The sequence below is a fragment of the Cyprinus carpio genome, chromosome B9 (assembly GCF_018340385.1).
Source record: "Cyprinus carpio isolate SPL01 chromosome B9, ASM1834038v1, whole genome shotgun sequence".
Taxonomy (NCBI): domain Eukaryota; kingdom Metazoa; phylum Chordata; class Actinopteri; order Cypriniformes; family Cyprinidae; genus Cyprinus; species Cyprinus carpio.
In genome coordinates this window covers 3,743,509-3,762,936 of record NC_056605.1, presented here as the reverse complement: position 1 = coordinate 3,762,936, position 19,428 = coordinate 3,743,509, and the positions used below count along the sequence as shown (strand labels likewise).

General features: G+C 37.7%; 1 protein-coding gene across 2 annotated transcripts; it reads left to right on the top strand.

Moving 5' to 3' along the window:
• Positions 1 to 875: 875 nt before the first annotated feature.
• Positions 876 to 19,137, top strand: LOC109086939 (immunoglobulin superfamily member 2-like). 2 transcript variants are annotated; one of them, XM_042730655.1, is made up of 7 exons: positions 876 to 1,018; positions 9,684 to 10,052; positions 12,163 to 12,579; positions 12,895 to 12,990; positions 16,461 to 16,499; positions 18,519 to 18,872; positions 18,954 to 19,137. In XM_042730655.1, exons 1-7 carry the CDS (start codon positions 913 to 915, stop codon positions 19,112 to 19,114), a joined length of 1,542 nt encoding a protein of 513 aa, XP_042586589.1. In that variant the 5' UTR covers positions 876 to 912; the 3' UTR covers positions 19,115 to 19,137. The 2 variants fall into 2 exon arrangements, with proteins under 2 accessions (XP_042586589.1, XP_042586588.1); XM_042730654.1 differs by having other exon boundaries at positions 18,519 to 19,137.
• The last annotated feature ends 291 nt before the right edge of the window (positions 19,138 to 19,428 follow it).

Below are 19,428 nucleotides of genomic sequence, written 5' to 3'. Positions count from 1 at the left end.
AGCAAAATTAATTTAACAGGGCTTGAACCGACGGCTGACGAAGCCCGTCAGTGCTTCACACCAGTGTTTTTGAGGTAAATTTTGCTTCTAGTATCAGTGTTTAACGCAAGGGCTACTCTAACAAATATAAATATTAACTGTAATACAAAATATTTCGGTAAAATCATTTCAAAAATTGTAAAAACTTAACTTTCCTTAGGGGTATGAACGAGCAGAAATGGCAGACTCCTCAGTTTGAAAAAATTAACTGTCACTTGTCTCGACTCCTCTCGAGATTCATCTTCGCCAATCCACCAATAGGAATTCAAGGATTACGCAACGCATATATGCCACCGGGGAGAGGGAGGGGGAGGGGGGGGGTCTTTTTATGATTATTTGTTTTTAATGTTCCCTTCGGTAGATTAAAACCATCACAATATGGTATACAACATAAAGAAAACTCCTGGTTAGTTTATGTTTTTCTTCACAAATTGATTCGTCAAAAAGGTAAACTATAATGTAAAGTAATATAAGTTTCATGCTAATGTACAGCTCAAATCATACATTGACTAGATATTAATATTTTTGACTACAGCAGTCATTCTCATGGGTCTTGACTCAAAAAGCTTTGTGAATGTGTTGAGTAAGGCCTATAATTATAGTGTAATCTTTAGTTTACACTTCAGTCATAAAACATGAATTATAGAACCATTTTAATAAAAAAAAAATATATATAGTATATATATATATATATATAATATATATATATAGTCTCATTTATATTACTGAGAAATTGGACTATCTCTGCAGTTAGCTTACAATTCAATTTTTTCCCAAACGTGAAAGAGTTTCGATGTGTGTTTCACAATCACTTGCGTCAAGAGCGTCTATCAGGTTTAGGCGCTTTTGTTGAGACCTGTATTTACTGCAGAGATGAGGGAGAAAGCGGAAGGATCGATCAGGTTAAGGATGGTGGACTTTTGGTGCCGACTGTGGCACCTGCCACTAATGCTGTATCTCACAGGACTCCTGCAGTTTGGTAAGACTGAACTCAGTTGTATTATAAATTACAAATACATGGTCCGAATTCACCCTTTTCTCTTAATTTAAGTGCATGTGTGTAGGTATATTTATAGGCTATTGTGTTCTCTTTCTGTCATTGACGTAATGCTAACTAATCCCAAAATTAAAACTGTCCTCATGTTGGTCCAGTCAAACCCAACGTGGAATGCAAAATGTTAATAAACATAAAAAACAAGCTGCCGAATGATTTTCAGTGAATGACTTTCACGACTGTCAGGCTCCAAAACATAAACATAAAAGTTAATTAAGTGGTTTATACGCCTTGTAAAATATATTCTGAAGCGTAACAATACCTTTGTGCCATTTAAATGTTATTTACGTTAAGCATAATGTCGTAACGACGTGAAATGGTTGTTGTGGCAAAATAAACCCGGACAGTGTCAGATCAGATCTCGACGCAAAATATTGACGTAAAATATTATTTTGAGTTGGGGGAGAACAATCATAAAATCATTAAACCCTAAAATATAATACACTCTCAAAGAGAGTACAAAAGCTGATACTGGGGCGGAGCCCTTTCAAAAGGTAACCTACACCTTTGTATCTTATTAACCCCTAAAGGGTTACATAAAGGGTACATAGGCCTAGTACCAAAAGTGTACATATTAGTACACAAACGGTGTATTAATAGCTACAGCCTAGCTTATGAAATAAACCAAACAACATTTCGTTGTTGTTGGTTTTTTTTTTTTTTTTTTTTTTTTTGTAATTTGTGTAATCTGTAAACTAAACAACAGTTCTGGCAACACTACACAATAAAACGAAGACTTCAGATATGACAGTACCTACTACAAAACTTATATCCCTCTATTTAATTTTTAGTACAGTCGGATTGTTATGTATCCTTGTCAGATATGTGCAGCTTCCCGTTTCACAGAATCATTTCTACATCGTAAATATAATGTTTGGTTGCAATTTATTGTATGCTGCTCTTGTTACAGATTAATTGCACATTGAAGTGCTTAGTAATATTAATTAACAACATTTACTATGGGTTATGGTTAGGATTAGGGTTTGGTTTAGGTTTATTAAATGCAATTATTTAATTTAGTGTCATTACTGTAGTAAGTACGTATGTAATGTGTAATAAGGACACTGTAAAATAAAATGTTACCCAGTTTTTTATAATTCATTTATAATATTATACTTTGTGATATAGTTTCACCTTGGCATTAAATTTCAGAAAAGTAGTTAAAACAGTTTTGTGGGTGTTTATAAAAATGGCAAAATATCTCTTCTGAACACAGTTATAAATATCTTGATTTTCTCTCTCTCTCTTTAGGAAAGGCATAGAAATGCGACTGAATTTATTATTATTTATTTATTATTATTATTATTATTTTGCTTCTGGTGCAAATGTGACGGTTCTCGTCGCTTTTGTAACTGGATCTGGTCTCTCTCTCGTATTCTGCGTTGTGATTTAACCAATTCGTTCACACGTCCTTCGTGCACTCAGATGAACAGGAGTCAGTGGGCTCAATTCCCCAATAAATGCAAGGACAAATCATTTTTGTTGATCCGTGTTTACTGAAAAGTGAAATAAAACATCCTCTCAGTGGTGTTTCGCTGCAGACATTACACATCAAAAGCACGCATTCCCCGTAGCAACTGGTGTGTTACGCTATATTGCGTCAAACCACGCATTTTTGTCTGCAGCTCCCAAACAAACCACATGAGGGCACTATTTTAACATGAAATGAATAACTACTGTTGAATTCAGGAGGATTCACAATAAAACTAAATGCAATTCTAACTCTGTTACACAAATGGAAATGCAATTTGCACACACATACACATTTGTAGTTCCCATTCACCACTATAGAAGTTTACCCCACTATGACTCTTCTGCTTCTGAGAATCCTATTATTCTATGCCCTATGTACTATTTTTGTGAAAAAAAGGTGCACACTACTGACTTTTGATCTGCTAGTCACGGGTCTTCATGCGGAGAACTCATATTTTTGCATAATGTTGTATTTAAAAGCTAATGGCCAAATATCACCAAGTTTGATATTAATTATCTACTTAACTGTTGGTCTGTAACTGCCTTTTTTCATCTCCATGTTTGTAGTTCTTGTGAGTTATTTTATCCTTTTAGATTATCCATGTGTATGCATTTTGAATTTCCATTGGAGAAAATGTTAAACTTGGATCACATATGCCTTGATAACCTATCAAATTATAGCATTGGCGCGACAAAAGTTGGGTGAAAAATGTGTTTTGACAACAAGAGATGCAGTTCTGAGTTGTTTTGACCTTTCAACCCCAGGTTTGGTTTACAGGTACTTCTCAAAAAAATTAGAATATCATGGAAAAGTTCTTTATTTTTTTTAAATTTAATCCAAAAAAGCAAGCTTTTTTATATTCTATATTCATTGCACACAAACTGAAATATTTTAAGAATTATTTGTTTTAATTCTGATGGTTACGATTTACAGCTTAATTAGAATATTCAATTTTGAGCTTGATTAGTTTGGTTAATTTTGAGTATAAATACTGGGTACCTCCTGGGCTAGTTTAGAACATGCAACCACAATTATGGGAAAGACTACTGACTTGACAGTTGTCCAGAAGACAATCATCGACACCCTCCACAAGGAGGGTAAGTCACAGAAGGTTATTGCTGAAAGGGCTGGCTGTTCACAGAGTGCTGTATCGAAATATATTCATAAAATGTTTACTGGAAGGAAAAGGTGAGGTAGGGAAAAATGCACAAGCAACAGGAATGACCACAGCCGTGGGAAGATTTTTAGGAAAAGCAGATTCAAGAACTTCACAAGGAGTGGATTGAAGCCAGAGTCAGAGCATCAAGAGTCACCACACTCAGACGTCTTCAGGAATGCGCTACAGCTGTCACATTCCTAGAACCAAGCCACTCCTGAACCAGAAAAAATGTCAGAAGCATTTCACCTGGGGTAATGAGAACTGGACTGTTGCTCAGAGGTCTACAGTCTTCTTTTCAGATGAAAGTAAATTTTGCATTTCATTTGGAAGTTAAGTCAAGTCAAGTCTGCTTTATTGTCAATTCTTCCACATGTACAGCACATACATAGAGAATTGAAATTGCGTTACTCTCAGACCCAGGGTGCATACAGATAACACTAACAGTAGAGCCTAAAAATAAAGATTAAATATAAAATAAAAAATACAAATAAGGGCATGTAAAAAATAAGGAAAATAATAATAAAGTTAAATAAAGCAGCTCAAGGCACATGGCAGATTGCAAACCAGTGAAATAAACAAACAGTGCAGATAAAAAGATTGTAGTGCGAAATAGCTTATTCAGTCTGATTAAAGTGACAAAGAGATCAGGGAGCAGTTCTTTATTTAAACTGACTGAAGAGTCAGTACAATGATGTCAGTTCTATGCTGAATGAGGTAGTGAGCAGACCAATGCTGCACGAAGTGTCTGGTTCATGTCACTGTATGTTAGTGGGAGGGGAAAGTGGAAGGACCTAGGGATGTGGGTGCTGGGGAGGGTGGCAGAGGAGAGGAGGGGGTTCATAGTTCAGTGGTGCCTGGGGCAGAAGAGGGACGGGGGGGCAAGTTCGGGAGCGAGTTCAGCTTCCTGACAGCCTGATGCATGAAGCTGTCCTTCAGTCTGCTGGTCCTGGCCTGAAGACTCCGCAGTCTCCTCCCTGATGGCAGCAGACTGAAGAAGCTGTGTGACGGGTGTGTGGTATCACCTGCAATGCAGAGGGCTTTACGGGTGAGACGGGTTCCATAAATGTCCTGGAGGGAGGGAAGGGAGACACCAATGATCTTCTCAGCTGCTCTCACTATGCGTTACAGGGTCTTCCGGCAGGACGCGTTGCAGGCGCCATACCACACAGTGATGTAGCTAGTCAGGATGCTCTCAATGGTGCCTCTGTAGAAGGTGCACATGATGGGGGCCGGGGCTCTGGCTCTTCTCAGTTTGTGGAGGAAGTAGAGACGCTGCTGTGCATCTCTACTATGCGTCAAGGTCTGGAGGAAGACTGGAGAGGCACAGAATCCAAAGTCCAGTGTGAAGTTTCTGAAGTCAGTGATGATTCGGGTTCCCGTGACGTCTGCTGGCGTTGGTTCATTGTATTTTATCAAGTCCAAAGTCAATGCAGCCGTCTACCAGGAGATTTTGGAGCACTTCATGCTTCCATCTGCTGACAAGCTTTATGGAGATGCTGATTTCATTTTGCCGCAGGACTTAGCACCTACCCACAGTGTCAAAACCACTTCCATGATATTACTGTGCTTGATTGGCCAGCCAACTCACCTGAACCTCACAGATAATTTATGGAGTATTGTGAAGAGGAAGATAAGTAACATCTGACAAACAATACAGAGGAGCTGAATGCTACTATCAAAGCAACCTGGGCTTCAGTAACGCCTCAGCAGTGCCACAGGCTGATCACCTTCATGCCACGCAGCACTGAAGCAGTAATTCATGCAAAAGGAGCCCCACCCAAGTATTGAGTGCATAATTAAACCTAATTTGGAGATCTTGAACATTTCTGCTTTGTAAATCTTTTTTTGATTGATCTTTGAGAAAATATTCTAATTTTTTGAGATACTGAATTTTTAATCTTCCTAAGCTGTAAGTCGAAACCATCAGAATTAAAACAAAGAATATCTCTTTGGTTTTGAGTCTTTGCAAATTCAGGGATCTTATCTATGCACAGTCAGCTTGTAACACTCCAAAGAGAAAGGAAAACTTGAAATCGCATCATATGACGCCTTTAAGAGAAAATGTTGTGTGAGTGAGAGAGAGAGAGAGAGAGAGAGAGAGAGAGAAAGAAAGAGAGAGAGAGACCGGGTCACATCACAGAGTCAGCTGTCTTAACCATCCATGGCTTGCATACTGCAAACACATAAGAGCTTTATCACTGTGTCTGTCACGAAACTCTGTTCCTCTTTCGGGCTTGAACTGATGGTAAAAGTAAGGATATTATTAACTGTCTTTACATTTATTTTGAAAGATGAAACTCACGATTATGGAAAGGGCCGTTACATTTCCAACAGTGCTTGCGGTGCTCAGCCAATCACAATGCACTGGGTCAGTTGGCCAATCAGAGCATACTGCGCTTGTTGGAACGAGGGACTTTGTAGAAAATGACTCGTTTGAGAGAGGTGGGGCATAGAGGACCTACAATAATTTACAGTATTTAAAAAAAATATGTGTTTTTGAACATTAAAGCATGTCAACATATTCTGTTACACTAAATACACAAGATAATGATCTTTAAAAAAGCATCATATGACCCATTTAAAGGTTTCCTCTAATGATCTAATTCCTCTCTCCACACAGATCTGTGCAGTGGTCAGATTCAGGCCCAGATCCAGGAAGGTCCTCTGTATAGAGTGAAAGGATATCCCATGTCCATATCCTGTAATGTTACAGGGTTTACAGGCCCACCTAACCGGAATTTTCAGTTCATTCTCAAGAAACCAAATGTGTTTTTTAAAACATAATCAGTACCAGTGACCCAGACTTTTGCCTACGGAATGTTCTCAGGTAGAATAAGTAATAAAGAGATTTATATTCAAAGGCTGTCAGGATCTTCAGTTCTCTTGTGGATAAAAAATTTGCAGGAGAATGATGCAGGTGATTTGCTCTGTGAGACCCTACACCCATGTGGTGTATATTACGGAGATTATGATGATGAAGCAAAGCTTAATGGTAAGATATTTATTTATTTTGAGGGTTTGGGTGATTAATGATATGATTTGGCATTTTGAGATTATTGAAAAAGAAATCCATTCTTTAACATTGATTCACATTCCCATGTATCCCAAAAGAAGGTCATATTTATATTAAACACTACTGCATCATCCATCAGTCACCCATGTAGTATCAGCTGATATCAGTTCTCTAGATGCTGGTATTGGCATTGAAAAATGCAAATTGGTCAATCACTTTTTGTCACTTTGTTAATACATTTTCAGTGAAAAAATGGAAAAAAAGTTTGTTTTTCCACAGTAATTGCAGACACTCTGGAGGCATTATACTCTGGCTCTCCCTCTCAGAGCTTGTCTGAAGGTGATCCTCTTCAGCTTGAGTGCCAGGTCTCCAGCCAGACTTTTCAACATACTTATCTGATGGTCACCTGGTTTCTCCATGGTGAAGAGGATGAAAACCCCCGGCCAATCATTACTCTGGACAGAGATCTGACTGTAAAGCCAGGAGCTGGATTTGAGGATCGCTATCGTGCTCGTCTTATCAGCATGGATAAGGTGGAGGACACAACCTACAGACTGAAGATGCCTCAAGTGCAGCAGTCAGACCAGGGGAAGTTCTTCTGCAAAGCCATTGAGTGGATCCAAGACCCAGACCATTCCTGGACACAGATTGCCCACAAAACCCTCCGCAGCATGCGATGTGGAGATTAAACGAATCGGTGAGATTTATATTCTGTAATTTAAGCCAGAGGCTCTTTTAGATTTTATATATATATATATATATATATATATATATATATATATATATATATATATATATATATATATATATATATATATATATATATATATCAATGTTTTAGATTCAAACATTGATATTTATTCTAATTTATGTAAAATTTTCTAAATGTCCGTCACGAAACTCTGTTCCTCTTTCGGGCTTGAACTGATGGTAAAACTAAGGATAATATCAAACCTCATTACATTAAATTTCAAACAAGAAACTCACGATTATGGAAAGGGCCGTAATTTTCAACAGTGCTTGCGGTGTTCAGCCAATCACAATGCACTGGGTCAGTTGGCCAATCAGAGCATACTGCGCTTGTTGGAAGGAGGGACTTTGTAGAAAATGACTCGTTTGAGAGAGGCGGGGCATAGAGGACCTACAATAATTTACAGTATTTAAAAAAATTATGTGTTTTTGAACATTAAAGCATGTCAATATATTCTGTTACACTAAATACACAAGATAATGATCTTTAAAAAAGCATCATATGACCCATTTAAAGGTTTCCTCTAATGATCTAATTCCTCTCTCCACACAGATCTGCACAGTGGTCAGATTCAGGTCCAGATCCAGGAAGGTCCTCTGTATAGAGTGAAAGGATATCCCATCTCCATATCCTGTAATGTTACAGGGTTTACAGGCCCACCTACCCGGGATTTTCAGTTCATTCTCAAGAAACCAAATATGGAGTTAAATATAATCAGTACCAGTGACCCAGACTTTGCCTACGGAATGTTCTCCGGTAGAATAAGTAATAAAGAGATTTATATTCAAAGGCTGTCAGGATCTTCAGTTCTCTTGTGGATAAAAAATTTGCAGGAGAATGATGCAGGTGATTTGCTCTGTGAGACCCTACACACAGGTGGTGTATATTACGGAGATTATGATGATGAAACAAAGCTTAATGGTAAGATATTTATTTATTTTGAGGGTTTGGGTGATTAATGATATGATTTGGCATTTTGAGATTATTGAAAAAGAAATCCATTCTTTAACATCCATTCACATTCCCATGTATCCCAAAAGAAGGTGATATTTATATTAAACACTACTGCATCATCCATCAGTCACAGATGTAGTATCAGCTGATATCAGTTCTCTAGATGCTGGTATTGGCATTGAAAAATGCAAATTGGTCAATCACTTTTTGTCACTTTGTTAATACATTTTCAGTGAAAAAATGGAAAAAAAAAAGTCTGTTTTTTCCACAGTAATTGCAGACACTCTGGAGGCATTATACTCTGGCTCTCCCTCTCAGAGCTTGTCTGAAGGTGATCCTCTTCAGCTTGAGTGCCAGGTCTCCAGCCAGACTTTTCAACATACTCATCTGATGGTCACCTGGTTTCTCCATGGTGAAGAGGATGAAAACCCCCGGCCAATCATTACTCTGGACAGAGATCTGACTGTAAAGCCAGAAGCTGGATTTGAGGATCGCTATCGTGCTCGTCTTATCAGCATGGATAAGGTGGAGGACACAACCTACAGACTGAAGATGCCTCAAGTGCAGCAGTCAGACCAGGGGAAGTTCTTCTGCAAAGCCATTGAGTGGATCCAAGACCCAGACCATTCCTGGACACAGATTGCCCACAAAACCTCCGCAGCATGCGATGTGGAGATTAAACGAATCGGTGAGATTTATATTCTGTAATTTAAGCCAGAGGCTCTTTTAGATTTAAATATATATAGATATATATATATATATATCAATGTTTTAGATTCAAACATTGATATTTATTCTAATTTATGTAAATTTTTCTAAATGTCCGTCACGAAACTCTGTTCCTCTTTCGGGCTTGAACTGATGGTAAAACTAAGGATATTATTAACTGTCTTTACATTTATTTTGAAAGATGAAACTCACGATTATGAAAAGGGGCATTACATTTCCAACAGTGCTTGCTGTTTTCAGCCAATCACAATGCACTGGGTCAGTTGGGCAATCAGAGCATACTGCGCTTGTTGGAAGGAGGGACTTTGTAGAAAATGACTCGTTTGAGAGAGGCGGGGCATAGAGGACCTACAATAATTTACAGTATTTAAAAAAATTATGTGTTTTTGAACATTAAAGCATGTCAACATATTCTGTTACACTAAATACACAAGATAATGATCTTTAAAAAAGCATCCTATGACCCATTTAAAGGTTTCCTCTAATGATCTAATTCCTCTCTCCACACAGATCTGTGCAGTGGTCAGATTCAGGTCCAGATCCAGGAAGGTCCTCTGTATAGAGTGAAAGGATATCCCATGTCCATATCCTGTAATGTTACAGGGTTTACAGGCCCACCTAACTGGAATTTTCAGTTCATTCTCAAGAAACCAAATGTGTTTTTAAACATAATCAGTACCAGTGACCCAGACTTTGCCTACAGAATGTTCTCCGGTAGAATAAGTAATAAAGAGATTTATATTCAAAGGCTGTCAGGATCTTCAGTTCTCTTGTGGATAAAAAATTTGCAGGAGAATGATGCAGGTGATTTGCTCTGTGAGACCCTACACACAGGTGGTGTATATTACGGAGATTATGATGATGAAGCAAAGCTTAATGGTAAGATATTTATTTATTTTGAGGGTTTGGGTGATTAATTATATGATTTGACATTTTGAGATTATTGAAAAAGAAATCCATTCTTTAACCCTCTGGAGTCGATTAACGCGTATACGCGTTTTGGGGTATTTTCTCCTGATAACCCCGAAAAGAACTTAAATTACACTTTCATTTTTGATCGTACAGATAAGTGCAATACATCAATCGAATCTGTAAAGGGTCTACTTTTTTTGTATACAGACATAATAACAACAAAACTTTGTGCACTTATAAAATAAAGATAACAAACAAGGAGTGCTGTCTGCAGCCTTTGTCTGCGCTGATCTTCAGATACAAATGCGTCATTAAAATGAACTGTAACTCAGTGAATACTCAACAAAGAGACATGAGAGAGATATTTATAGAAAGCCTGACATGTCTACTTTTAAACTAAACAAGTGCTGCCGAAAACAAATATTCTGTGATAAAGTAATCCATATGAAAACAACGCGATGTACGTTTTTCACGTCTCACTTCATTATCTTCTAATGCGACCACGCCCCCGCGCCGAGCGCGCTTTTGAGATTCAAATGTTTCACTGAAGCGCGCGGCTTTTGAATACGCCCACACAACAGAAGACAACGCAGCGAGACTGTTCTTCAAGTTTTTATTATTTTACTGTTTGCTTCGCGATGAGAGAAATAAGACATAATTCACCCCAAAAAGATGTGATGTGGTTGAGGATTTGAGATTTGGATTTCCTCAGAAAAAAGAATGAAGCACTTTATTCAGCAGAGTTCATAAACATGAGTAAGTCTCTTTTTATTTATTTATATACTTGTACTAGTTTTCACATAACGTGTAAACATTTTACTGGTTAGACTTTTTCCAAAGACTTTTTTTCAAACTATAATTCCTGACTAAATGTATAATCAAGTGAAATATTATGAAGTTTCAATAACAATATACACTACTATACCATTCAAAAGCTTGATGTAAATAATATAAATGTAACAATAAAGGTAACTGTAACAAATGTAACAAACATTGCTGTTCTTTCAATTTATCCCCCATAAAAAACCTAAAAAAAAATATTCTCAGCTCTTTTCAACATTAATAATAATAATAATAATAATAATAATGATAATAATAACAATAAATGTTTTTTTTGTAGAAAATAAGATTGTTAAAAGGATTTCTGAAGGATTGTGTGACTGGAGTAATGATGCAAAAAATTCAGTTTGAAAGTCAGCTTTGATTGTTCCTAATAAACTGTTTAACTGCACTCACAAGTGAATATTAAATTATGTTGTGGGATAATTAAATATATTCTAAATAAACTACAAACATAAAATTATATACATTTATTTTGTCCTCACATTCTTTCTTGTAACTCATCCCTCTCAGTCACACAGCTGACTGAATGGCTCATTATGCAGCTCATTATGCAGGCCTTTGTCTTCTCAGGTGTGAATTCATGATAGTTGACGCCTACTCGCATATGACTTTTACCAACAAAAAGTGTCTTAGAAAATTTAAATCAATATATTGTTTTCTGTAAGTGAGTAAACAAGATGATTTTCACATCATTTAGAAAAAAAAAATTCTAGGCTACAAGCTCCAGTTCTCAAAAGTCCTGGGAACCAATTTTCTGTATGTGTTTTATTGCCTTTTCCAAGTGATTTAACATTTTTAGTTTTTTCACTAACCACGCATAACATTTTTTTTCTCAAAAACACAATCATGTACATACATGCTGCTCACATATTATTATTATAGCCTAGTTTGTGCTGATTACAGTGAGATTAGACTTTAGCCATTTAGATATTTATAAGAAACTGAAAAAAGCACAAATGTCAGGGCATGACAAAACTTCTCCAGGCCCCAAAAATACCCTTAGACTCCAGAGGGTTTTAACATCCATTCACATTCCCATGTATCCCAAAAGAAGGTGATATTTATATTAAACACTACTGCATCATCCATCAGTCACCCATGTAGTATCAGCTGATATCAGTTCTCTAGATGCTGGTATTGGCATTGAAAAATGCAAATTGGTCAATCACTTTTTGTCACTTTGTTAATACATTTTCAGTGAAAAAAAGGAAAAAAAAAGTCTGTTTTTCCACAGTGATTGCAGACACTCTGGAGGCATTATACTCTGGCTCTCCCTCTCAGAGCTTGTCTGAAGGTGATCCTCTTCAGCTTGAGTGCCAGGTCTCCAGCCAGACTTTTCAACATACTCATCTGATGGTCACCTGGTTTCTCCATGGTGAAGAGGATGAAAACCCCCGGCCAATCATCACTCTGGACAGAGATCTGACTGTAAAGCCAGGAGCTGGATTTGTGGATCGCTATCGTGCTCATCTTATCAGCATGGATAAGGTGGAGGACACAACCTACAGACTGAAAATGCCTCAAGTGCAGCAGTCAGACCAGGGGAAGTTCTTCTGCAAAGCCATTGAGTGGATCCAAGACCCAGACTATTCCTGGACACAGAATGCCCACAAAACCACCGCAGCATGCGATGTGGAGATTAAACGAATCGGTGAGATTTATATTCTGTAATTTAAGCCAGAGGCTCTTTTAGATTTAAAAAAAAAAAATATATATATATATATATATATATATATATATATATATTATATCAATGTTTTAGATTCAAACATTGATATTTATTCTAATTTATGTACATTTTTCTAAATGTCTCTACATGATAGTTTCATGCTTTCTACCATCCTTCGACCTGTATTCAATGCTTTCTGGGTCATATTTTCTGGAGTAGTATTTTGGATGGTTTTTATGGTTTTGAGACTTTGATGGTAAATGCTTTAAGCTGTTTCTTGAATGGTTTTGTTTGCAGGCAGAGGAAGCCCTGCAGTCATAATAGTAACAGTGCTTTTCATTATTCTGATTGCTGTGCTGGCATTTTACCTCTACAGATGTAAAAAACAACATTGTAAGTGCCATGAAAAAATATTCAACATATCACCTTCAAAATGTATCTTTAATTAACACCCATGTCTCACAAAGATTATATTACATACAGGTGCTGGTCATATAATTAGAATATCATCAAAAAGTAGATTTATTTCACTAATTCCATTCAAAAAGTGAAACTTGTATATTACATTCATTCATTACACACAGACTGATATATTTCAAATGTTTATTTCTTTTAATTTTGATGATTATAACTGACAACTAAGGAAAATCCCAAATTCAGTGTCTCAGAAAATTAAAATATTGTGAAAAGGTTCAGTAACTCTAACACAAAACACCTGCAAAGGCCTTTAAATGGTCTCTAAGTCTAGTTCTGTAGGCTACACAATCATGAGGAAGACTGCTGACTTGACAGTTGTCCAAAAGACGACCTTTGACACCTTGCACAAGGAGGGCAAGACACAAAAGGTCATTGCAAAAGAGGCTGGCTGTTCACAGAGCTCTGTGTCCAAGCACATTAATAGAGAGGCGAAGAGAAGGAAAAGATGTGGTAGAAAAAAGTGTACAAGCAACACTAATAACAAAACTATGCAAGACATGGGTTTCAAAAAAACCCATTCAAAAATGTGGGGGAGATTCACAAAGAGTGGACTGCAGCTGGAGTCAGTGCTTCAAGAACCACTACGCACAGACGTATGCAAGACATGGGTTTCAGCTGTCGCATTCCTTGTGTCAAGCCACTCTTGAACAATAGACAGTGTCAGAAATGTCTTGCTTCAAAAAGGACTGGACTGCTGCTGAGTGGTCCAAAGTTATGTTCTCTGATGAAAGTAAATTTTGCATTTCCATTGGAAATCAGGGTCCCAGAGTCTGGAGGAAGAGAGGAGAGGCACACAGTCCACGTTGCTTGAGGTCGAGTGTAAAGTTTCCACAGTTAGTGATGGTTTGGGGTGCCATATCATCTGCTGGTGTTGGTCCACTGTGTTTTCTGATGTCCAAGGTCTATGCAGCCGTATACCAGGAAGTTTTAGAGCACTTCATGCTTCCTGCTGCTGACCAACTTTATGGAGATGCAGATTTCATTTTCCAACAGGACTTGGCACCTGCACACAGTGCCAAAGCTACAAGTACCTGGTTTAAAGACCATGGTATCCCTGTTCTTAATTGGCCAGCAAACTCGCCTGACCTTAACCCCATATAAAATCTATTGGATATTGTGAAGAGGAAAATGTGATATGCCAAACCCAAGAATGCAGAAGAGCTGAAGGCCACTGTCAGAGCAACCTGGGCTCTCATAACACCTGAGCAGTGCCACAGAGTGATCGACTCCATGCCACGCCACATTGCTGCAGTAATTCAGGCAAAAGGAACCCCAACTAAGTATTGAGTGCTGTACATGTGTAGTGTATCAGACCTGAACCAGACAAATTAAAGATTCGATCAGGACTATGGTTGAAACATGAGGAGCCGAATTCCTCAGAAAGGCAACAGGATGTTGTAAATCAACTCCTAGCACCACAGTCTGAAGCAAGATAACCAACCAACTCTTTCAGAGAACAGCTTTCAACATTAACACCATTAGAACAATTATTGACAATTTCAATTCAGAGAAAAGATTGTCAAATTTGTTGCAAGTAATCCAGATTGATGGTCAAAGAGATGCACAGCCTGGCCATCACATGTAAACCCATGAGAGTAAACAAGATCGTTGGATTGACTTCCCTCCACCTAGCAGAACCAGACTGAAATTCCTAAGGGGACTTTTTAACCTCTGGTATCCACAGAACATCCTTATGTCAAAGAAAAGCAGATGAACACAAAAAGACTTCTAAAGGAATATCAGTCCATTGCTTAACTCCATATCATTTATGAAACCTACACATTTGACTATCATGTTTCTTATCACTTAGTGTATGTCTTTTTAATAACTATTGAATAGCTTAAGTATTCATATTCATGTTTAGTATGTGTGTGTTCGAATCTTCTTGCTTGAAACGTTTCTGACCATCAGTTATTTGTCAAATGTATCATATTCTTATCATAGGAATCATGTCCAAAATTATACCCTGCAAGAGTGGGAAAATTCGGACCACGTGATTGATAAGATAACATAAGATTTATGAATGGGTAGGACGAACATCGCAACACCCCGAGCAAAGACAATATCTAATTGGTCAAGACAACATTTGAGGTGTGGCCAAAAGGCCAGTTTAAATAATCAGGACACCATCAAATTTTGCTTTTAGCCGGCTTTTAGCTTTGGCTTTTCAGCTGCTGCTTTTAGTCATCACTTTTAGCGTTCTTTGAGCGCTGTTCCAGTGTGCTTTGGCCTGCACGCCTGCTGCTACTTCGCCACGATGAGAAGAAACACCACCTAGTCTCGTCAAACTTTACTTCTGTTCTTTTACTTTAGTTTCTTTTCTTTTCTGTTGAGAGTTCGTGTTCTGAGTTAAGTTTTGTCTCCGAGTCCCATCTCGAGTGCCCGTTCAACTTCAACCAGACCACAACTCCGCATCGTCAGCCAACGCCCAACCACGGGCTTCCCAAGATGTCACTTCAACGACTACTGAACTTCCAGCCAATCAGCAACCTCGGGAAACCCCCTTTTCAACTACAACAAAGGGAACCCCCTTCACAGAGGCAACGCAAGTATCCTCCAGACTCTGATCTGTACTGGTGTATCTAATATAATTTTAACCTCATTGAGGAACTCAAAGCGAGGGTTAATTAAGTGACTGATGGTTGATCATGTTTATGCAATTTCACATATTGCTATAAACTTGGGATTCCACATTTTCATTCTCTTAAACTCATTCTTTCCTCACTTTCTATCTTCCTGCAACTTGTGTGAATGTGAGTGCGTGTGCTTATGTGTTAGATTAGTTTATATGTCTTACATTTATCTAATAAAGCCTTATTCATATTGAAAAGAGAAGTATCTTGTGTTTTGTGCTTACAAGTTAATGTCTTAAACTGCCAATCTTGTTACTGTGCTAATTGATAGTGTTTTCACTATACTTTGGATATTAATATCCAGTGCAGATTTGATGTTATACGGCTTGTTCAGTGAATCACTGGCCATTTCAGTGATCAGCCGTGAAACAGTGATTCTGTTCAAATTCCCTTTAAAATCTTAAATGATTCCCTTTGAGCTAAATTGACCTGTTTCCCTTACACATGCTCATACTTTTCCTGTTCATACTTTTCAGTTGGCCAAGATTTCTAAAAATCCTTTCTTTGTATTGGTCTTAAGTAATATTCTAATTTTCTGAGATACTGAATTGGGGATGTTCCTTAGTTGTCATCAAAATTAAAAGAAATAAACATTTGAAATATATCAGTCTGTGTGTAATGAATGAATATAATAGACAAGTTTCACTTTTTGAATGGAATTAGTGAAATAAATCAACTCTTTGATGATATTCTAATTATTTGACCAGCACCTGTAGATTAAAATAATTTTCTTTTTTTGTCATGCACGAGAAGTAGGGATGTCTGGACTAAACAATATGGACCCTGAAAGTGGTAAGAGAAGAATTTTTGAAAATGTATACTTCTACTTTGCTTGCTTTTCTATTGAAGAAGAAATTCACTAAATTATATTTGCATACTGTTTAATTTGCATGGTAGCCCATCTTATTATTTGAGGATTGGATGAGTTATTGAAATATACACATGACCAACTCAAAAAATTACCATACATTTAAAATGAAATATATACAGGTCCTTCTCAAAAAATTAGCATATTGTGAAAAAAGTTCATTATTTTCCATAATGTAATGATAAAATTAAACTTTCATATATTTTAGATTCATTGCACACCAACTGAAATATTTCAGGTCTTTTATTGTTTTAATACTGATGATTTTGGCATACAGCTCATGAAAACCCAAAATTCCTATCTCAAAAAATTAGCATATCATGAAAAGGTTCTCTAAACGAGCTATTAACCTAATTATCTGAATCAACTAATTAACTCTAAACACCTGCAAAAGATTCCTGAGGCTTTTAAAAACTCCCAGCCTGGTTCATTACTCAAAACCGCAATCACGGGTAAGACTGCCGACCTGACTGCTGTCCAGAAGGCCATCATTGACACCCTCAAGCGAGAGGGTAAGACACAGAAAGAAATTTCTGAACGAATAGGCTGTTCCCAGAGTGCTGTTTCAAGGCACCTCAGTGGGAAGTCTGTGGGAAGGAAAAAGTGTGGCAAAAAACGCTGCACAACGAGAAGAGGTGACCGGACCCTGAGGAAGATTGTGGAGAAGGACCGATTCCAGACCTTGGGGGACCTGCGGAAGCAGTGGACTGAGTCTGGAGTAGAAACATCCAGAGCCACCGTGCACAGGCGTGTGCTTTTGAACCAAAAACAGTGGCAGAAGCGCCTGACCTGGGCTACAGAGAAGCAGCACTGGACTGTTGCTCAGTGGTCCAAAGTACTTTTTTTTTGGATGAAAGCAAATTTTGCATGTCATTCGGAAATCAAGGTGCCAGAGTCTGGAGGAAGACTGGGGAGAAGGAAATGCCAAAATGCCTGAAGTCCAGTGTCAAGTACCCACAGTCAGTGATGGTCTGGAGAGCCATGTCTGCTGCTTGTGTTGGTCCACTGTGTTTTATCAAGGGCAGGGTCAAGGCAGCTAGCTATCAGGAGATTTTGGGAGCACTTCATGCTTCCATCTGCTGAAAAGCTTTATGGAGATGAAGATTTCATTTTTCAGCACGACCTGGCACCTGCTCACAGTGCCAAAACCACTGGTAAATGGTTTACTGACCATGGTATTACTGTGCTCAATTGGCCTGCCAACTCTCCTGACCTGAACCCCATAGAGACTCTGTGGGATATTGTGAAGAGAAAGTTGAGAGACGCAAGACCCAACACTCTGGATGAGCTTAAGGCCGCTAACTAAGCATCCTGGGCCTCCATAACACCTCAGCAGTGCCACAGGCTGATTGCCTCCATGCCACGCCGCATTGAAGCAGTCATTTCTGCAAAAGGATTCCCGACCAAGTATTGAGTGCATAACTGAACATAATTATTTGAAGGTTGACTGTTTTTGTATTAAAAACACTTTTCTTTTATTGGTCGGATGAAATATGCTAATTTTTTGAGATAGGAATTTTGGGTTTTCATGAGCTGTATGCCAAAATCATCAGTATTAAAACAATAAAAGACCTGAAATATTTCAGTTGGTGTGCAATGAATCTAAAATATATGAAAGTTAATTTTTTATCATTACATTATGGAAAATAATGAACATTTTCACAATATGCTAATTTTTTGAGAAGGACCTGTATATGTTTCTTACTTAGTAGGTGAATGCAATACCTTGTTGAGAAGCGTACCAACGGAGGCTATGCCAGGTAACAAAAGATTTACTATTTTTGCTATTATTAGTAACAACATTGTAATTAGACATGGTGACATCACATTTGTTGCTCATGTTGCTGAATATCACTACAAACTCTCAGCTCTTATTGAGAAAGAATGACTTTCAAGGTTGACACATGAATCCGTTGTTAAGGTCTCTGAGTGCTTTGTTTTAGGTTCATCTGAAGCCACACTCCCTTGCCGTACCAGACTTACTGCCCCAAAAGAATCTATTGCTGATAAAAACTGGGATCAGGACAGTGAATCGGAGAATGCAGGTGAAACTCATGAAGGACAAAAACTTTTGAAGGAAAGTCCGCAATCTGCTATAACAGAAAAAAACAAAGACGACACAGGAAATACAAATGGAGAACTTGACAAAAATGAGAAAAACAGCGAAAATGCAGATGAAGCAGAAGAAAACGCTAACGGCAAAGCTGATGAAACAGACACAGAAGCAGACAGCCAGAAATCCTTACAAACCCAAGAAGAAATGGAGAAAAGTAAAATACTGAAAAATGAGAGAAAAGATGAAGAGGAATCTCCTGAGGAGCAGATTGAGACACTGAGAGAGCAGGACACTAAAGATGCAGATAAAAATGAGAGTGAAGATGAAGAGGAGTCTCCTGAGGAGCAGATTGAGACACTGAGAGAGCAGGACACTAAAGATGCAGATAAAAATGAGAGAGAAGATGAAGAGGAGACAACTAAGGAGAAGATTGAGACACTGGGAGAGAAAAAAAAAATGAGGAAGACCAGACACCTGAAGTGAAAAAAGAGAAGGAAGAGAAAAACGAAGAGATAGACAACATGAACACAGGTACAGATTATAAACTTTTCTGGAAAAACAAAACTTTGCTTGCTTTGTATTTAAATCGACTTTAAATGAGCTTTAAAGCTTTCTTCATCTGATTTGTAGGTTATAGAAATAAATCAGTCAAAATTAAAATCTAATAAAAGTGATTCATGTGGCTTGTGCATACTTTTCATCATTTTTATATGATGAACAGACCTAAATATTAAACACTGACAATCTCAAGTCAAATTTGCTACCAGACATCAGTTTTGATGTAAGTGATGTTTAAT